This window comes from Amphiprion ocellaris, chromosome 12 (genome assembly GCF_022539595.1).
Source record: "Amphiprion ocellaris isolate individual 3 ecotype Okinawa chromosome 12, ASM2253959v1, whole genome shotgun sequence".
Classification (NCBI taxonomy): domain Eukaryota; kingdom Metazoa; phylum Chordata; class Actinopteri; family Pomacentridae; genus Amphiprion; species Amphiprion ocellaris.
Genome location: NC_072777.1, coordinates 29,605,133 through 29,626,173, shown reverse-complemented (window position 1 = coordinate 29,626,173; position 21,041 = coordinate 29,605,133). Strand labels below are relative to the sequence as shown.

The 21,041-nt window shown below is 39.3% G+C and overlaps 2 protein-coding genes across 5 annotated transcripts in view; both read left to right on the top strand.

Annotated features, from left to right (window-relative positions):
* Positions 1 to 298: 298 nt before the first annotated feature.
* Positions 299 to 6,797, top strand: hsp90aa1.2 (heat shock protein 90, alpha (cytosolic), class A member 1, tandem duplicate 2). The gene is made up of 11 exons (XM_023278131.3): positions 299 to 458; positions 2,454 to 2,603; positions 2,802 to 3,168; positions 3,253 to 3,386; positions 3,912 to 4,229; positions 4,320 to 4,485; positions 4,601 to 4,791; positions 5,229 to 5,376; positions 5,482 to 5,750; positions 5,865 to 6,198; positions 6,307 to 6,797. Exons 2-11 carry the CDS (start codon positions 2,454 to 2,456, stop codon positions 6,417 to 6,419), a joined length of 2,190 nt encoding a protein of 729 aa, XP_023133899.1. The 5' UTR covers positions 299 to 458; the 3' UTR covers positions 6,420 to 6,797.
* A 1,941-nt stretch (positions 6,798 to 8,738) lies between these two features.
* Positions 8,739 to 21,041, top strand: part of ppp2r5cb (protein phosphatase 2, regulatory subunit B', gamma b) — a 39,647-nt gene continuing 27,344 nt past the window's right edge. The window contains exons 1-3 of one of the 4 annotated variants that reach the window (XM_023278119.3): positions 8,739 to 8,839; positions 9,393 to 9,452; positions 14,591 to 14,753. In XM_023278119.3, coding sequence (XP_023133887.2) covers positions 8,813 to 8,839; positions 9,393 to 9,452; positions 14,591 to 14,753 — 250 coding nt within the window. In that variant the 5' untranslated portion in view covers positions 8,739 to 8,812. Of the gene's footprint in view, positions 8,840 to 9,392; positions 9,453 to 14,587; positions 14,754 to 21,041 lie in introns of all 4 variants that reach the window. The other 3 variants (XM_023278118.3, XM_035951836.2, XM_035951835.2) reach the window with 3 other exon arrangements.

The following is a 21,041-nucleotide window of genomic DNA, read 5'->3' as shown; positions in this document are numbered from 1 at the left end:
TTAATTTGATCAGTTTTGCTTATTCTTCCAAAAACAAAAATTATGAATGTCCGTTACTCACAAGGGAGCATAACACGGCTATAATAATAAGTCGATTTAAGATTTATTGGCTTATTCCGTTATATTAATGGGTGTTCTGGAATTTTCATTGAACACCGTATGGTTCATTCCACTTCCTCACTCCCCTGTTTAAAGTCCCGCCCCTCTCTGCCATGATAGGGCAGAGAGGCGCGCATCCAACAGGATCGACAGCTGAGCGGACCTGTCAGAGGCCGCAGTGGGGAAGATTCCAGATGGTTCTGGAAGCTCGGGTCAGGATTTCTCGAAGGCTCGGTAAGACTACAAAAGCTTCAGCCACCGTGTCTCTCCGGTGGAAACGATACTAGCCAGGCTGTGTCCGACTTCACAACGACCTCCACGCTTCTCACGCTGGGATTTTCGATTCACTGAGGACCAAGGTAAACGGACGACATTTATATAGCATTACAGCTGCTGAAATAATTATTAATATCGGTTTGACATTCATGGTTAACGGTAGCTGATGTTAGCTTAGTTGTCACATAGCGTAGCCGTTTTCCATCGAAGCTAATATTTAATAACTTGTAGATAATGATTAAATATTCTAATATTCCTGCCTGCACAGAAATAGTGATGACTTCGGTGAAACTGGCGTTAAATGTTTATAACGTACTTGGTGTTATAAATATTGTGTTACATTACGGTAAGTATATGCTAATGATATTCATACTAAGGCTTATAACGGCCGTGAGAGATTGATTCCTCTTGGCATTTTAGCTCATCTCACAACTTTTTGTCACATTATCTTGACATCCACTCCTCCCACATCCCCATATTTGGTACCATACTCATACTGGAGAGACAGCAGCCACATGGCAATCAGAGTACACTGATTAGGACGGATTTATCGAACTTAATTAAATTCCTTGCGCAAGAGAGATTTTTTTCCCCTCAGATTCTCAGTGCATTCATTCAGCGCAATATCAATGAGGCATAGGGCGATCATTCACAGGTTTTCTTCAGATGCCCGAGAGGAGGAGCTTTGGATTCCTATGGAAACTGCTAGAGAGTTCTATATTCCCCTCTTGGTACCTTCTAGAAACTTGCATTTCATCCGGGAAACCGACAGGTGGAGGCATTTCTGCCGATGCTCATATGGAATTCAAACCATGTGCTCCTCTCGAGTCGATCAATAACCAAGGGTAACACTGCATGTACCTGGAGTGGCATGCAATTATAGAATCTAAAATTACAAAGTCTTACTAACTCCTGAATAAAATTATACTTCTGCACTTACCCACGTGTACATTTCATTGTATTTGCACCTCTCTGAAAAACTTGCTTGAATGCAGAAGCCGGTGGATTTGTCTCATTTGCCAAAGATGGATTATAGAGCAGGTGGAGCAGTGAGCGGGGCTGGACAGTCTGTCACACCACCTGCCAGAACAAGCATTACATGCCCTTACATAATATATCATATTGATACTTTAAATATACTACAAATAGACTGACGTTAAATAATGTTTTTACAGTGTTTTGACAATATTATCCACAAATAATGTACAATATTTACTGCACAACTTAAAAGCCATGAGGCACGATGTAACTAAATGGTGGTTGTTGAAACTAACACATTGTGGTGTGTGGAGGGTGCCACAAATTCCTATATTTAGTAAATATAGCACCTGTTCGAGGCATTGATTTTACTATAAAATGTTTGTTGAGATTAATACTGCACTTGTGTTAAGTCCATTACATAATATTAACGATCCTTAATGAGGATAAGGAGTAACTGTGACACATTACTTGAGGGAAATTGGCAGTGTTTGGTGCAGATCTGCCAGTATACTGTTACTGTGTTGGAACTGGACACAAGATAGTAATATCTCTGTAGATAAAATGCAGTTTTTCCTGCTCAGTGTTTTTTTTTTTGGCGCAACCTCAAAAGAGATTTTAGCCATCACTAAAGGAAAATCACCAGTGACAAAATATTAAGAACCGAGAATAAAAAATATATTTTTCAATCCAGCTTTGTTAATGGATGTTTCAGTTACTCAAGCATAGTAACCATTTTTTTTTTTAGAAGAAGGTTAGAAATAACGGTAAAATGTGCAGGTATGTGTCAAATAAGGTAACACAGACTCATTGCTTTCACTGTACACAGACTGATCATGTGTGCAGCTGTGCACTGTCCTCTCTTATCCTGGAAAAACCCTGACCTGCAAAGATGAAATTAAAACAAATAAACCATCATGGTCAAAATTCAGTGTTACGAAAGCATGCAACAGTATTTTCTTGCAGCACGTCAGTCAGTTCTGTAATCTCTGGCAAATATTTGTGTGCCAGTGTACATTGCGCGTTTATTTTGTGTGTACACGTGTAATCCATGAGACATCCTTGTCCTAAAAAACAATTTGTGTGTCTCCTCTGCTTAGATGCCTGAATCACATGACCAACCAATGGAGGAGGAGGCTGAGACCTTTGCATTCCAGGCTGAGATTGCTCAGCTTATGTCCCTGATCATCAACACTTTCTATTCCAACAAAGAGATCTTCCTTAGAGAGCTTATCTCCAACTCCTCAGATGTAAGTTTGCCATAGAATTAGGCTGTGTTCTTAATATAAATGTCCTTATTGAGCTTGTTTTGAGGCAAGCATTCTTATATAATGTGGCTGTAAAATAGTAATAAGCTGATAATTATGGAATCGAAAATTAATAGTAAATAATTTAAATTTCTGTGAATATATTTTGCTAATAGGTGTTTTTTTGTTTTCCTCTGTCAGGCACTGGACAAAATCCGCTATGAGAGCCTCACTGACCCCTCCAAGCTGGACAATGGCAAGGACCTCAAAATTGAAATCATTCCCAACAAAGAGGAACGCACTCTTACCTTGATCGACACGGGTATCGGCATGACTAAGGCCGATCTGATCAACAACCTGGGTACAATCGCCAAGTCCGGCACCAAGGCTTTCATGGAGGCTCTGCAGGCTGGAGCCGACATCTCCATGATTGGTCAGTTCGGTGTGGGTTTCTACTCCGCCTACCTGGTGGCTGAGAAGGTGACCGTTGTCACCAAGCACAATGATGACGAGCAGTACGCCTGGGAATCCTCTGCTGGAGGCTCATTCACAGTCAAAGTAGACAACTGTGAGTAACATAAACATACAAGAAAAAATGTTGTGGTTATTTAATGTATCATGGCACTGACATGTTTTTTTTTTTCCTATTTAGCTGAACCAATGGGGCGTGGAACTAAGGTGATCCTTCACCTGAAAGAAGACCAGACAGAATACCTTGAGGAGCGAAGGGTCAAAGAGATTGTGAAGAAGCACTCACAGTTCATTGGCTACCCCATCACACTCTTTGTAAGTACCAGGACTTTAAATTGCACAGAAGACTAGTCTTTAGAATATTAGCTAAAATATTGGAAAATAGAACATTTTTTTCACAAAGTTATTGATTCGACAATAGAGCTTTAACAATCAGTTGTAAAATATTACATTAAACACCAACTACTTTGATAATTCATTAATTTTACTGATTCTTAAAAAAAGAAAATAATTAGATTGTAGTGCTTCAGTTTGAATATTTTCTAATTTCTTTCCTCCTCTGACTGTAAACTTAATTGCTTTGGGTTAAGGGTCTCGCCTTTCACTTTGGAAAAAAGTGATTGACATTTTTCATAATTTTAAAATCAATTTTAACTGTTTAATCCAGAAAATAATTGGTAGATAAATCGATAGTGATACTAATTGTTAGTTATATTACAACTTAACAGGAATTTAATGTTTTGTAATTGGACATCAAATGCCCAAAAATCTGCAAAAAAAACCCCTTTTATACCTGTGACTACCAGTTTTTTTTTTTGTTTTTTTTTTTAAAACCTTGAGGTGGAGAAAGAGCGTGACAAGGAGGTGAGTGATGATGAGGCAGAGGAGGAGGAGAAGGAAAAAGACAAGGACGAAGAAGAGGAGAAGGATGAGGACAAGCCCGAGATTGAGGATGTTGGTTCAGACGAGGAGCATGACCATGACAAGTCAGACAAAAAGAAGAAGAAGAAGAAGATCAAGGAGAAGTACATCGATCAGGAGGAGCTGAACAAAACCAAACCCCTGTGGACCCGTAACCCAGACGACATCACTAATGAGGAGTATGGAGAGTTCTACAAGAGCCTCACCAATGACTGGGAGGACCACCTGGCTGTCAAGGTTAGCCTCTTAATACTTTCTGGTTGTTAGTATTGGATAGTTTTTATTTATTTCAAGTATTATAACTGCTTAAAACTATTTCCCTCACAGCACTTTTCGGTAGAAGGTCAGCTGGAATTCCGTGCCCTCCTCTTTGTGCCTCGTCGTGCCCCCTTCGACCTCTTTGAGAACAAGAAGAAGAAGAACAACATTAAGCTATATGTACGCAGGGTCTTTATCATGGACAACTGTGATGAGCTCATCCCTGAATATCTCAGTGAGTATTGATCCTAGTGTGGAATCTCTTATCAGCTCATAAGGTTAAAATAACAAACATAATTTGAGAAATGTAGATGTATTCCTGACCAAGTTAACTTTATCCTTCCTGACAGATTTCATCAAGGGTGTGGTGGACTCTGAGGATCTACCCCTGAACATCTCCAGAGAGATGCTGCAGCAAAGCAAGATCCTGAAGGTCATTCGCAAAAACTTGGTCAAGAAGTGCCTGGAACTTTTCACAGAGCTGTCCGAGGACAAGGACAACTACAAGAAGTACTACGAGCAGTTCTCCAAGAACATCAAGGTTAGTGTGTACGACCTTGCACAGCTGTAAGTTTTCTTTAATCTTGTCTCATTGAAACTTTTGGCAGCCATCTTGTGTTAAATCCTTGAAATCTAGCAATGTGGATCTTAGAAATTCGCTTAATGTGTAAAGATTAACATTCAATGGGTTTTAGTTAACGATTACCTTTACACCTCTGACCTTTTTACTCAGTAGCCATCTGTCTGATCCTCCAGCCATATTGGATGTAATGTAAAGCAGCTTTAAGCCTTCTATAGAGCTCCTTACCGCCATCTTTGTTTAAATTGAGGCCCTCAGGATGTTACACCTAGTAGTTAGCTCTTAGTTTTTACATATTATCGCCCTTCAAACACACTTAGTAAAGATAGTGAGGAGTACATATTGGAAGTACCAGAAATACATGTCATCTGACTGTTTGAATGTTTTTGTTTTTCCAGCTTGGTATCCATGAGGACTCCCAGAACAGAAAGAAGCTGTCTGAGCTGCTGCGATATTACACCTCAGCCTCTGGAGATGAGATGGTTTCCCTGAAGGACTACGTCACACGTATGAAGGACAACCAGAAGCACATCTACTACATCACTGGTGAGGATTCTTTGATCTTAAACATCAAAAAGCATCATACATCCAGTGAGCTGAACTGTTCAACCTGCTGCTAAATAATAACCGGAATGTCCATGTATATTTCAGGTGAAACTAAAGACCAGGTGGCCAACTCTGCCTTCGTGGAGCGCCTTCGCAAAGCCGGCCTCGAGGTCATCTACATGATCGAGCCCATTGATGAGTACTGTGTGCAGCAGCTGAAGGAGTTTGAGGGCAAGAACCTGGTGTCAGTTACCAAGGAAGGCCTGGAGCTGCCTGAGGATGAGGAGGAGAAGAAGAAGCAGGAGGAGAAGAAGGCTCAGTTTGAGAACCTCTGCAAGATCATGAAGGATATTTTGGAGAAGAAAGTGGAGAAGGTGAAAAGATGGAGAACTTAAACAGCATTTAAGCAACCCATGAAGTGTTGAATTGTCATATTGTGTATATAATATGCTGAAAACTGTATTAATAATTCCTATTCTCCTTTTTAGGTCACTGTATCAAACCGTCTAGTCTCTTCCCCTTGCTGCATTGTCACCAGCACTTATGGTTGGACGGCCAACATGGAGAGGATCATGAAGGCCCAGGCTCTGAGGGACAACTCCACTATGGGATATATGGCTGCTAAAAAACACCTTGAGATCAACCCTGACCATCCCATCGTGGAGACTCTGAGGCAGAAGGCTGAGGCAGACAAGAACGACAAATCTGTGAAGGATCTGGTCATCCTCCTCTTTGAGACTGCCCTGCTGTCCTCAGGATTTACTCTGGACGATCCGCAGACCCACTCTAACCGCATCTACAGAATGATCAAACTGGGTCTTGGTAAGTATCTATAAAGCTGCTTCTCATGCAAAATATGGTTTATTGCACAACATGTCTGCCAATAAAATTACTTAACTGAGTCCTAATCTGCCTCTCTCTCTCCTCCAGGTATCGATGAAGATGATCTGACATCAGATGAAACCACCTCAGCTCCCACTGAGGACATGCCTCCTCTGGAAGGGGACGATGACGACACATCCAGGATGGAAGAGGTGGACTAAACCTGCTTCTACCTCCTGCTGGTGTTCAGACGTAGAGTTATATACAATTTCAAGTTAAATGTTGTAAATGAGCCTGGAACACCCTCCTCCCTTCCCCCGTTTAAAAATCCTTTTTGACCGATGCCACTTTATTTGAAGTTGCACTGACCACATGCAGGTCAGATTCATTCCTTCTAGGACTTTATTTTTCAAGTTGTTGCATTTTGTATCTTGTGTTATATCGATGCATTTGTTTTTGTATTTATTGACATTCCAAAGGTCTGGTCATCCTTCAAAGTTGTGTGTGTTCTTACTTTAACTGTAAATAATATCATAATTGATACTGTAATTTCCAACAATGGGATCCATAAAATAAAGGTTTACCATGTTAACAAGTAACATTTTGTTCAGTTTTATTATTGACTGAAGACACTGGTCTCGGTTCTTGATCTTAATGCAATTGTTAACCATTACTGTTTTAATTTTGCTATGTTTGAATAGCAAAATTGTGTGTATCAATCTTGATAACTACACGTATTAACGTACAGTTCTGAGGTACTTCTTCAGTATTTTGTTTTTTTATGCCACTTTGTAATTTGTTTTCACTACATTGCAAAGGAAAATATTGTTTTCTATTCCACTACTTTTATATTACAGCTTTAGCTACACTATAAAACGTATGGTTATATGTCAAATTAGGCCACTTAACAGCATTCAAAATGAGTAAAATGAGCTCTTCCTCATTCGTACAATAATTTCAAGCTTCTTTTAGTGGTTAAACCATCTGTTAAAAAACATTCATTTAAATGAGGCTTGAAATTGAAGACGAATACTTGTAGCCAAGTGTTTTTAAATTGCAGTACTACTACTTTTACTGAAGTAAAATATTTGAATACCTCTTCCACCATTGGCTGCAGGTGAAAAATGTTAAATCTGACAGATCAAGTGTCATTCTGTGTCAAAACAGAATGACAAAATGGAAGTAAAAAGTGAAAATAAGATGAACCTTACGACTTGTTTCGGTGGAATTTGCAATTTCAATTTAATTGATCTCAGGATACATTAATGAAGACTGTTTTGATAGGTTTTTAGTCATAGTAACTCCGATATTCCACTGTAAAAACATTTCAACTGATTCAAAGTAACAGAACTTATGACGAGGAGTATTTGGATTCTTTCAAAGGCGTTAGATTTTTGGCTGTAAACTTGCAACAGGAGGAAATCAGACATTGTAGATGAGCAAGTAAAAATCCAATAGATGGCAGTAGAGCGACACAGCAACAGGGATTCTGCATTTATAGAAGCTTCTCAAATATTAAAACTCTGGCAGTGTTAGAGGACGTATTCATATTTTTTAATAGCAGCAGAGCAATGTAAAAATACTTCAGTGTAAGTCAAAGTCCTTGTTTATTCCATTCAAAATACTGTTTTCTGTCTTAACATTTATAGTTTTAAAAGGTTTATTCCACCCAAAAAAATGCTTTCTATCTCACAACTTATGGTTTTAAAGTATTACTCAACCCGAAATACTTTATGACAAATGAGTTATGGTTTTAAAGGTGTATTCCACTCAAAATACAACTTTCCTTCCAAGTTCTTAAGTTTTAAAACTTCAACCTCAAATACTACTTTTTGTAGTGCATATAGTTTCAAAGGCCTTATACATTCATATAGTACTTTTTAATTGACAAGTCGCGGTCTAAAAGATTTATTTCACCCAAAATGATCATTTATGTCTAAGTAGTTCTAGTTTGAAAGGTTTATTCCACTAAAATAGCATGTTACTCTAATACATGAGACATGGTTTTTATTCAATTCTGAATTTTAAAGTTATTTCTGCTCAAAACTACATAGATATTCTTCTTGCCAGTGTCTGTGGGCTAGAAAAGGTTAGCTGTCCTTTAAAGAAACGTGCTTCTTTTTTTAAAGGCTTATTTCACCCAGAAAGTACTTTCTGTCCAAGTACTTGCAGTTTTTAAGGTTCCATCCAAAGAACTACATCATGTCCAAATACAGTTTTTAAAAAATTTTTCAACCCCAAATACTAATCTCTAAGTGCTAAAAACTGTACGTAATTCTTTGTTGCCAGTATCTGTGGGCTAGAAAATCTGCCTCCCCTTTGGAGTAAACAAGTGGTAGTCATGTTATCTAGCCTAGAAAAGACAGAGTAGAAGAAAAACAATGATACTGTACATACAGATTCATCTGCTGCGGCCTCCTGTGCTGTAATTACATCCTTCCGCCTGCAAGGGGCGCCCGCCGCCCAGCATGTCGCCCCGGTCAGCTGACTGACAGCAGCCAATCAGAGGCCGAGGACGGGCTAAACCGCCTTGCAGTGTGTGGTGCCCTGAGAGTTGTCAAGGTTTTGGTTGTGGAGTATCCGAGAGGGGAACAAGGGCGGCTACGCTTGTACAATGCCGAATAAAACGAAAAAGGACAAGGTGAGTTTGGGAATTCATCTTTTATCACTGAATAAACTTTACTCAGCTGTATTTAGGCGTTTTTTTTTTATTGATAAACCGGCCGCGTAAGTAGACGTTTAGCTCGCAGCGCAGTGTCCCATCACGTTAGCCAACCAGCAATCATTACCAGCTAACCGCTATCCTGCCGGGACGTGCTGCTGGCGCATTTAAATCTGTTATTCTTAGGTGTAACAGTCCGCTTTGGATGCATTTGCTTCCCCAGAGAACGTGTGTGACAATTAGGTGTGAATTTAGAGACTTTTCAGAGCTGAAATCCCGCATCGTGTGAATGAATGTGGAGAAAGGTTAGCTAGCTAACAGCAGACTTACCAGTGTGTTCAAACAGGAGACTGGGTGGGCAGGCAGGGAGGCTATATTTAGCTTGGATTTGTGCAGAGCGGCACACATACACACACACACACACACACACACACACTGTGATTGACTGCTCACCGATGTTGCAAACCTGCTTGCAAGCTTACAACTGAGTTATTAAACTTTTTTTTTTTTTTTTTTTTTTTTAATCTTGCAGGAGTCTGTTAAGTCTGGCAAAATGGCAAAGAGTGGAGGACAGGAGAATTCAGAGCATGAGGTAGGCTGACCCTCCTAGACACTTCTGCTTCCCATCACACTGAGATTGCATTGTAACTGAGGGGAAATAGTCTGCGGTATCAGGAGTTTACATGATGATACTCAGATGACATAACATCATGCCCTCAATTCAGTTAATACACTAAGCGTGGTGGACAATTGTGGGAAAAAAACTGTATTTACAATTGATATTAACTTGTTAGAACTGCATAACATAAAAGTAAGGGAAATTAACTCAAACACATCATACTGCAACTTTTTGTTCTGCTTCATGCAAGAACAAATCCTGCACATTTCTCATTTTCTGTTACTAATCTACAAGAGAAGTCTATTGGATAGAACATCATTTACTCTTAATTCATATTTCTTAGATATACTGAGCTTTTTTAACTGTATTTAAAAGAATTTGTTGACAATCAGGCTTCAAATATGCACAGCAAAATGAGCAAGGAACAGGAGACACTGAAAAGGAGCACCTACTCAGTTGTATTGAAATATTTCAGCAGCAAAAAAGATGATGTTGACCAAAAGCAGGCATTAGAAACCTTTGTCATATGGTTTAACACTAGCAAAGACTTCTAATACAGTTTAAAAATATTTTTTTTGCTTTAGATTGCGTACAGATATTTTCCTTGTCATACAGAACTTTGTAGTGCAGATTTAATTGGTTAGAAAAATTAGTCGTGTTGTCTTCTGTTGTGGCATCAGTTGCAAGACACTGCTGACAGACTACTGTTTTTCAGCATTTAAAAAAATGTTTTCTATTTTAAGGCTGCACTTCCTTATAAAATCTCCCCACTCATTCTTGATTGATTTATTCTTTCCAGATAAAGTTATTGAAATCATGTGGTGCAAATTCCTGTACTTGATTCATATTGCAATATATATCGCTGAAGAAACCAAAACGTTGGCGTATCCGTTTGTTTTTTCCAGTATGTGCAGCCGTTTTTGTTATAGGTCGAGTGTTATTTAACTTACGTAAATCACAGCTGGAATACCTCTTCATAATAATGCAATCCACCTCAGTAACCCCCACCATCTATAGATTTTATACTTTGTTGTTTTTGAGAAGTTGTTCACTTCTCATGTAATAAAGCAGGTACATATTCAGAGGGCAGGAAGCCTCCTATAGAGTGGAACAACAAGAGTTCAGTTGGCTTTAGGCCTTGTGGTTTTTTAGATGTATTCGTGACATCAGATCTTGACTTTGCAATTGAGTTTTGCTGTGTAGCAACTAAGCTGAGTTTTTGATTCATAGTTGAAAACATTTTCCAGCTTCATAATCATAAATTTATCAGACTTTGCTAACGTACTATTACTGAGTCAGATTCAGACCACACGCTGGTGGTGTGTTTCCCAGCAGAATGTTGCACTATAACAGGATGATCAATGTTATTCACTTCACCTTTCAGTGGTTTTAACGTTGTGGTTGATTGGTGCATGCTGGTGCTTCCTGCTCCTGACATCTCAATCTGTAATCTTGTGTTGTGAGAGAAAAATCGCAGGTTTTGACAGTTGATGTGCCTTTTTCGTGAAACCAGTGTTGCAGAGCTGCCATCAGAAAATTAATGACTGACCTCTGAATCAGAATCTTATGTAAATGTAACGTGCAGTGGAGCATTAACTGATACAAATTGAGCTGCGGCTGTTTGTTTCTAACTTAATAACAACTAACGGATGATATAAGTTTAGAGTATTTGTTTGTTGTGCAAAGCTTTCAGAACAATAAGCTTTGATTCAAAACACTACATTTGCATTTCATAATCCTTTCTGAGTTTAGAATATTTTTGCTGTATGCAGTTAAAATATTTATACTAAATAGAATTGAAAGTACAATTATTCTGATGATCAACCACTCAGTTTGTGGAACTTTTATAGAATAAAACAAGTCAAAATTCTCAGATTTCAGCTTAATAAACTTGATTATTTTCTAGTTTCTTTTCACCTCAGTAAACTGTAAAGTGAACATCTTTGTGTTGAGAATAAAACAGGACATCATCTTGGGCTTGGAGAGATTAATTGACAATGAAAATAACGTTTAGTTGCAGCTTGTCTCCATAGCTAATGTACCGATATATGTAAATGAAACAAGTAAAGTAATAATAAGTTCTGACTTTCCTGTGACTTTTTGCCTACATCTAGAAAAAGGTACCTGCAGCCCTTTTTGCAAACTGTTAAACCCTGTGTTGGACCTGCTGCTCAGGCATCTGGTGTGAAGCATTATGTCACATTACCGCGCAGCAGGATCTTATATTGTGTTTCATATCAGGCCGTTCAAAGGGACCATGTGCACAGTGTGGTTCAGACAGCATTCTCGTATGATACTCCAAGATAAATGCACCTGCTAACAGATTAAAAAAAACATTAGAATCAAGGCAAACGTCTTCTTCACCACATCCAAACATCGCCGAGCCACTATGGAAGGATATAATGACTCCCTACCTTCTTCAGAGAACTGAAGGCTTTCCTTTGTCAAACATCTCGATGCACTCATTTCAGGTGAGGTGTGACAGCTGACAGCTGTTTGTGCTGCTTGAAAAGCAAAAGGCGGTTTTCCTTCTTCTTTTCTCGATTATAATATTCATATTGTGACTGTTGCTCACCACAAGTTTGCCTTTCGTTGGCTGCTGTTACACACAGTCCAGGTTGTTGCCTTGCAGAAATGCACTTGTTAGTGCTGAAGCTCAAAGAAGCTGTCTACCATCTATTTTAGGACCCATTTAAAATGAAACTGCATGTTTTATTTAAATGTCTTCCCTCCCATCATATAATCTTTGCCTTCACTCCAGTGAGTTATAAAGAATTTAGATACCTGATCCCTCCCCCCCCCCCACTGACCCAGTGAATTCATTTTTTCCCCGAGCTGCCGTTTCAGCCTCCTGCCAGCCTCTCGCCGGTTAATAATCCTGCATGTTGTTGTGAGTCAGCTGCCATGTTGCAGATCTGCGAATGCACCAACCTTAAGTCAAATTAAAATTGCTGGGCTGCAAGCTGTTGTTATCATTCCCCGCTCTTCCTTATGTTTCATAGAAGTTAGAAATGCGTAACAGTAAAGGATATGTATGCAGTGTGTAGCAGGGCTTCATTTGCAGTGTTAGTAACAATCACAACTAAACGGGTAAAGGATTAAAATTAGAAAATGACAGATGTTTCTGCTGGTTTAATAAACTTAACAAGTGCAGGAGTTAATTCCAAGCTTTATAACGTGTTTAACCTCTGAACCCCAAAACCTACTGGTATGTTTGAAAGGCATGTTATCTTTAAGGAATTTCAAAAATTCCACCATTCGCGTCTTGGCCTTCCTGGGATCTTTCTGCATGGAGTTTGCATGTTCTCTCTGTGCATTCGTGGGTGGTCTCCGGGTACTCCGGCTTCCTCCCACAGTCCAAAAATATGCTGAGGTTAATTGATTATTCTAAATTGCCTGTAGGTGTGAATGCGAGTGTGATTGTTTGTCTGTATATGTAGACCTGCAACAGACTGGCAACCTGTCCAGGGTGTCCCCTGCCTTCGCCTCAAGTCAGCTGGGATAGACTCCAGCGCCCCCACGACGCTAATGAGGAAAAAGTGGTGTATTGATAATGAATGGATGGATGGAAAAATTCCACCATTTGTTAGAGCCAAAAGATGGAAAAGCGCAATAAATCATTGGATTTTTACGTTCTGACTGTCCTTGAACTACTCATCTGTGACATTCCATTCCTTTAGAAATCGTTAAACTTAAAGGAAATTTGATCTTGAAAGTGTGGTATTTTATCGTCATTGTTTTATTCTACATGTTTAATTTAAATAATTCGCAAAAATAAACAATTACCGGATTCAGCAGAAAACAAAAAATTCTGCACTCCTCACTGCAACCGTAAAGTCTTTCAGCTGTGACCAGCAGACTCGTGACAAAAATGCAGAGACTTTACAGCTGAACTGCAGGCAGTGTTTACACAAAGCAGAGAGGAGACAAGTATGGAAGCAGATTAAAAATGTAAAATATAGATAGTCTGTAGAGCCCCTGTTTTTTATTAGCAACAGTAACACCTGCAGCCATTTGGAAAAATGTATTACATGCTGATTCCTGTTTTCTTTTTTCAATCTTGTGAAATAAATAATATAGAAATCCACCTTCTTTCTGTATGATTTATGGCATTATAGCTGTGTCATACTGCTTAAAAGGCATATTTAAGTTCTCTCTACTTCTAGCTATGGTCGTACTGTTTCCATAGAGGTGCATGACATTATATTGCAGTGAAAAATGAGCTTGTAGTGAATAAAATTGTTACAAGAGCAAAAACCGCCCCAAAAATGCTTGGGGTTTAGAGGGTTAAATGTGAAAGCACACTAAAAATAAATGAAATAAAAGTATTTTGTCTCCTGAATTAGTGAGTAACTGTGGTAAATAACTGTTTCAAAATTGATCACATTAGTGTTTTGGCCATAATTGTGCAGCTCTTTACACTAATGTGTGATCTAGTTCATTCCAGAGGCCGGCTCCGTTTTATTATCCACTCTACTTGACAGCTTTCTAGTTGTACTGGCTAAGCTCTTGTGTTGTCGCGCTGCACAGACTGTGGCCAACTTTAGCTGGGTCTTAAATGAATTTGATAAATCCCCTGTGACTCAGACTGACACAGCTCCACAGCTGCATCTGGTGGACTAAGCTCTGTGCCATCAGGTGTGTGCTGATGAATGGAAGCTAGCAGGCAGGCAGCTGGGAACAGCTGCGAGGAACTGGCTACATTCAGGTGATCCCACATCAGGATTCGATCCAAGACTACAAATCCTCTGTTGGATCCACAGCTGGTCGTCTTGGTGAATGGAAACCATCATGGTTTGTTTATTCCATGTGAACTTTATGAGTTCCTCATGTCATGTACAATTGCAAACACTGTCTGTACATTAGGTAAGCTGAGGTTTATGACGGTTACACAACATAGGACTCTAGCTCATTGCGTGAATAGTAGCATATATAATTAAACATACCCATCCAGCGCATTGCTGTCAAACTGCCTGGCTAGTGGCTACAAGTTTTATGAGATTCCTAACGAGGTGCTTGCACTCTCCTTCACACCCTGTGCACCTCTGTTTAGTATGTGCTCTCTCTTCACCTCAGTGCAACTAATGTGTTTTTTTCTCTCCTTTCAGCAGAGCTCGAACAGGAAGGCCAGCAATAGTGCTCCTCCCACCACCCAGCTGCTAAAGGGGAAGCAGCCAGGTTCACAGACACCTGTCAAAAAAGACAAGAGGCAGAGTTCCTCTCGCTTCAGCTTGAGCAACAACAGGGAGCTGCAGAAACTGCCTGCTTTTAAAGGTATTTACCTGTACGACGAGATCCCTTCACCTAATCACATAATGAGCTAAGTGCCCTAGATTGTGGAACTGTTACATATATATATACACCACATACACAGGGTATTTCCTGGCTCAGAGGGGGGTGTCTACGCACAGCAGTAAGCATGGTTGATCTGCACTGTAAAGGCAATGAGTCTGTGCTACCTTATTTAGCAGAAATCTTTGCAATTTAGTTATTTTTGTCTATTTTACATTAATAAATTGAACCCCAAATGACAAAAATATCTCCTCTCTTGCTGGCTAAAATCTCTTTGGTGGAGCCAAAAATTCCTCCCTACTGCAAGATTCTGCAAATAATTGAGAAAACTGTGGAAAAATGCCTTTTGTGTGCAAAAACAAGAACTTAACTGAATCCAACACTCAAATCATTCAAACACAGTAAACAGTTTTCCTTTAGGCAGGTGTGCGGAAAAATACACAAGCTTCCTGTTTGTTTTAAACGTGTAATAAATCCCTGTCATCTCGACGCAGATAAATGTAGTCCTCGCAAACCTGCACTCTTGCACGCACATGCTCGGTGATTCACTCGTTCTTTTTTCCCACCGAAACGTCCATCCCTTGCTGCATCACCCCTCATTTTAATACCAAGCTGAGCATGACATTACACAATACAGGGAAACAAACAGAGGACATACACGGCATGGATTTTGTGCTGGATTTAACCCAAGCGTCTATATTTAGTGGTAATCCAGAGATAAAGCTTTAATTCCACGGTCCTTGTGTTTCAGAATGTTGCCAGTGACCAGATAAGAAATGTCGGGCAGCTACGCTTACCACTCCTTCTCCTTTCTCTCCTGATGCTCACAGATGTATATTGATGTTGACTTTAATGTCTAAACTCAGTGCTGGTTTGATACTTGATGGGAAAGGAAGGAGTGGACATTGTTTTTAGGCCTCTGGGCATATTGTCTGTATGTGCATGCATGAATACACACGACAATTATGTCCCCTGCCGTTTTCCGGTACTTAAAATAATTAAAATTAATTATCTAACTTGTACTGAAAACAAACAGCTAGATTGGTATTGTAGGCTATTAAGTAAATATGCAAATAAACATAAAAAAAAAGAATTTACAGCTCATATTGGCAATAAGACTGGAAACGTAAGTTAGTTACTCTGTGGAATGCAGTTAAAAGTTTCTTATTGGTGCACAATAGGAAATTTTAGCAGTTGACTCAGAACATGAAAAGAAAGGCATCCAAGACGTTCTCAGAAACTCTTATGGTAGCAAAAGAAATGTCACCAGATGGCTACTGGAGATTGCAGACGTGCCTTACTGCTTTAAAGGCAGCACAGAGGGTTGTACGTCTCCTCCCAAGCACAGATATTTCCTGGATTGTTAAATTATTTACAGTTGATGCAACATCAGTGACAGTGTTTATGGGGACTATTATAACTGGAATTGTGGTGAATGTAATGAGTCAGCCAGATTAACTGTATGGTTTGCTGACACTGGTGCATCTGTCTTTCTCATTTAGGTGCATCTAAAATTTTTCTGCATGAATACAGTGGTCCAGTGGTTCACTTTTCGCTGTCTCACTCTATTGTGGATTTTTAAATTGCATTTGGTATCGTGGATTTTTCACTATATCGCGAGATTTTGCGGTGTATAAGTATTTTTATATATTCATTATTGTGGCGAGCTGGGTTGCAGAACGATGCAGGAGAAAGAATGTCTGCTTTTTAAGCACTCTGCAACTGACAGATGCTTTTATTTTGACACACTCAGAGAGCACTTCTATAGAAAATGTGGCAGGAAGTCATCAAACATACTTCACACTCACGGTCCTGACAACATAACACTTAACCAAACTAACTAGACTGACTAAACCACAAAAACACAATAAAACACAAACACTGTAACACTAACATTAACCACAATAATGACATTTAAACCCCCAACACCCTGAACTGCCATGGTGCATTGCAGCACAACAGTTCAGTCATAGACCGGCTCTGCGATCGCTAAAAGTGGTAAAATAAGCATCTTCTAACCTAAACAATTTAAAACAAGATAAAAAAGATATTAAAAAATAATTAAAACATATAAAAAATAATATTTAATTGAAATATAATGCGTAGTGTACAGCTCTGGGTGCTGATTGGATCAACGACTGTAGAATTAGCCTCTTCTGTCTCCGTGTGTAGCAGCATTCAACATCTGCCTTGTCCATTTCACATGGACGTCTGATCGCTGCGCATAGTGTTGCTCTGTGGTGTGGGGGGAGGGTTTATAAAGCCTTAAAATATATGTATAAACAATAAAATAAATACGGCCTCTACTTCGCAGATTTCCATCTATCGCGGTGGGGGCGGTGGGTCTGGGGATCTGGAACGTAACCCCTGCAACAGACAAGGGACCACTGTAATACATTTTAAGTGTTCCCATGCACATTGATAATTTTTTAACACATTATGTAAATGATTGTAAACAGGAATACATGTCTTTTTTCGTCATATTGATCTGATAATGTTAGCAAAGGGAGGCTTTTCTTTTGATATAAGAGTAATAAATTTGATTGCTATTTCTGACTGCTTTAGTTTGCTGCTACAGGGAGGTGCAGTGCTTTGCCAGCCATGTACCTGCTACTTTGAGACATTATGGCTTTTTAAATTCTGTAAACTGACACTCGGACTGAACAAGATCTGTTTGTGGCCATTCTTTGTCCGCAGTCTTTGCAATAAATGCAGTGAATAATGTCTTATCTTACCTCAGTGTTTCACACAGGTTGAGAATTTACTTGTGGCGGTGCTGCCCGATCAACGAATGCAGAAACTCGCGGTTTAGAGGGAAACCATGTGACCTGGGTTGTTTTTTGAAGCTACAGTCTGCATATGCACCCTAAACGCTTCACATGCAGACTCTTGGTAGACATTACAATTCGCCGCAGTCACCCAAGCGCCTCACATTCATCAGTAGATGCTAACTGGTCGGCTGTGCACAGAGAAGCCTCTAGTCTCCACTCAGTTTCTGCAGTAAAGCAGCTCAGACAGCTGTGTGACTAAAAATTACTTTTAAAAGAGCCGCTTTAATGTCAAAATTACCTCGACTGAAACCAAAAGATTTTATCTGATGCAGACAGACTTGCTTAATGTCAGCTGCATTGCTACGTCCAGTGAAATACACACAGAAAACTGAATTTTCCTGCACCTAATGTGTGTAGCAAAGCTTGAACATTTAATGTTGTCTACAGTCTATTAGTGTTATTGTATGTGAAGTTGAAACAGTGTAAGTTAAGCTGCTCTGTGTGTTATAAAAGTGATGAAATGCAGCACCTTTTAGAATTGACTTTTCTCAGTACAGACTTTGGTATCAGCCTCTAAAATAAAGCTCGAGCAGTGATTTATCTTTTTAGAAAAGAGTGCCTTTGTTTTCACTCCGTTCTGTAAATACTGAATATCTGAGCACTTTGCAGCCACACATTAGAGCAAAGGCAGCATTCCTCTTTAGGGAGAATCCCCAAATGTTGCTTCTCTCTTTGAAAGACTTGACATATAGAACAAAGTTGACTCTCTCTCTGGTTGTTGTGTTATTGTGCACCATTTATTCTCCATTCAGTCTTGTTGCAAGATAAGAATTAATAGATATACAAAGATGCTGTCATAAAAATGCCTGGATCTTTATCTGAGTTAGCCATTACCCTTCTACTGTGTCAAGAAACCAGCAAGTAAATTTCCGATAAAGCGCGCTCACTTCCCACACCTCAATGAGAGCTTTGATAACATTCTGCAAAACATTATCCCACAGTGGCCCAGTAGATGTTATCTCTTAGTCGTGTCCAAACAGGCTCCTCGCTTGGCCTGTTTTCATTCCAGGCATGTTCACTACCACCTGATGGAAACACATGTCCGTGAGTCTGTCCCGCAGAGCCGCAAAGTTGAGGTGAGACTGAAAACCCTGACCAGAAGCGAGCCTTTCCCATGAGCTCACCCCAAATCCACGTGTGCTTTTAGTGACCGAAGAGAACATCTTAACTGTTTGCATTTGGTGGAACAACAGTGTTATTTCCTCCTTTTGGAGACCAGCTGTTGTGAATTTCTTTCTGTTCGCTTTATAATGTTTTAACAACATGTAAAAATCCAGACATTTGTGCATAAATGTTTGCTGTGTGACTGCAGCAAGCAAACAGGAGATAAATGCTCCTGACACGTGCCGGTTTCTTTGTCATCTCATTTAAAGTATCGCATGCCAAAAAGCAAAGAACAACAACAGTTGTTGCCTCTGTATGGGTTCTCTTTTAAAGCAGATGCTGTCCTGCATAGAGCGTCTGTCTCACAGGGTCTGTCGCCACCTGCTGGTTAATGTTGGCCAGCTGGAACATGCATTTTTCTTGATAAAACAGAAAATATATAAAAACCCGAGTCTTATATTGCAGCAGTAATGAAAAAATCTAAACCAAATGGGAGGTAATCTTAGTTTAATGCAAATTTGAAATGCTGTTATTAGGACACAGTATTATTTTAAAGGTTCAGAGCTGTACATGTATGCAGGAAGATGAATCTTTTATTTTTAATAGGATGATATTTCACAGGAATGTAACTTTTTTCTCATTTTCCACTATTATATGCAGATATCTTTTGGGTTTAGGCCGATTCTGACTCAATCTTGGACCCAGCTAGACTTTAGAAGACACCTAAGTTCATAGTTTAGTAAATCATGGGTTGAGTAGATCTAGTAGATTTAGATGGTTTAGTTTTTTACTAATTTGCTGTAAATTCTCTGCAAAAGAAAACTTTTTCAACCAAAAAAACATGGCTTATTTCACTCCAGCAAAAAAGTTTACCTTTCTTTCTGCAAAATGTCATGTTTACAGGGGCATTTGACTTTAAAAGGATATTTTTTAAAATGGCATAAATTGCAAACAAACAATAATTAAAGAGAAAAAAATAACTAAAATTGACACATATACCACAGAAAGCTTCAAATACAGAAATGGTGCTGAAGATGCTTACCAATGAAACTCAGAGATGAGTACTGATTATGCCAAGGTGTGGGAAATGTTAGACAGTAGGTGAACAATTGGAGAGAAATAGGCAGGTGTAAAATCTGAGCCAGGTTTTTTTTCTGCACGGAGAAACTCTTGGCTGCCACCAAAGATGTTTTAGCCATCCCAAAGGAAAATCACCAGCGGCAAAATGATAAAAATGAAAGGGGAATGAAAACTGCAATTCCATTTTTCTAAACAGTTTCGCTAATATAGGTTTCATCTACTCTATTTTTATCTCACAGCCAGAAAAAAACAGGAAAATACAGATTTCTGTCAAATAAGGTAGCACAGACTTGTCGTTTTTGCTGTATGCAGACTGCATATGTTTACTGTCATGCATTGTCACCCCTGAGCAGGAAAAACTCTGTGAGCGACACTGACGAGAACCAAATCGCTGCAGGCAGACAACTGGATCGGATCATCTCTGGGCTTGTGGGGTGATTCTGTTGAGCTGTAGTAAACACTAACAAACACGAACCGGCGACAGGGTGATGGGGAATGTGCTGGAACAAGTCTGACGCATGGCGGTTACAGAACTGAGAGAACTGCGACTAACATCTGAACGCCACATACCACGGAGCACCTTCACAGGTCTTGTAGAGTCCAGGCCTCAGCAGGTCAGAACTGTTTTGGCGGGATGTGACGAACGGACAGCAGGTTAATGAGAGGTTCTCATAATGTTTTAGCTTGTCAGTGTACAGTCACCTTGGTTTTTGTAGGAATAAACAGTGGATAAGAAGAGTTTATGGGGTCAGCAGGGAGAAACAGACGCAAATAACAGGTTTATACCATCTCAGATCATCAGGTGTTAACATTACCACAGTTGTTTAACAGGTTATGAAGAAAACCTAGGTCAAAGTTAGATTAAGCGGAAAGGTGGTGAAATTTTAAGTTTAAAATAACTCCGCTTTTATTTTTGTGAAAGATAGAAAAGTAGCCTCTACTAGTTGGAAGAAATTGCAGAAGTAAGACTCGGCTTAATCATGTTGGCACTCATAATCATGCTCATTGTGCTCTTTTTAATATATTACATCTGATAAAGATCTTCCGTACATAAGTAGACCTGAATAACAGGGCTGTACCATTTGGCGATAATATCAAATTGCGCTTTTTCTGACAGGTACTGCGATTTTATTTGGAATACATTTTTATTTGGAATACATTTTTGTTAAATTGAGGCTTCAGTTCAGTATTCACTGTATAAGAGATTTAAAACACTTGATTTTGCGTTACCACACAAGACAACAAACTAAAGCGT

Bases quoted from the DNA above. Each gene is read 5' to 3' on its own strand.
- hsp90aa1.2 (XM_023278131.3), top strand. From the start codon at position 2,454: ATGCCTGAATCACATGACCAACCAATGGAGGAGGAGGCTGAGACCTTT. The intron at 2,604-2,801 runs GTAAGTTTGCCA...TTCCTCTGTCAG, and splicing joins TTATCTCCAACTCCTCAGAT to GCACTGGACAAAATCCGCTA. The intron at 5,751-5,864 runs GTGAAAAGATGG...TCTCCTTTTTAG, and splicing joins TGGAGAAGAAAGTGGAGAAG to GTCACTGTATCAAACCGTCT.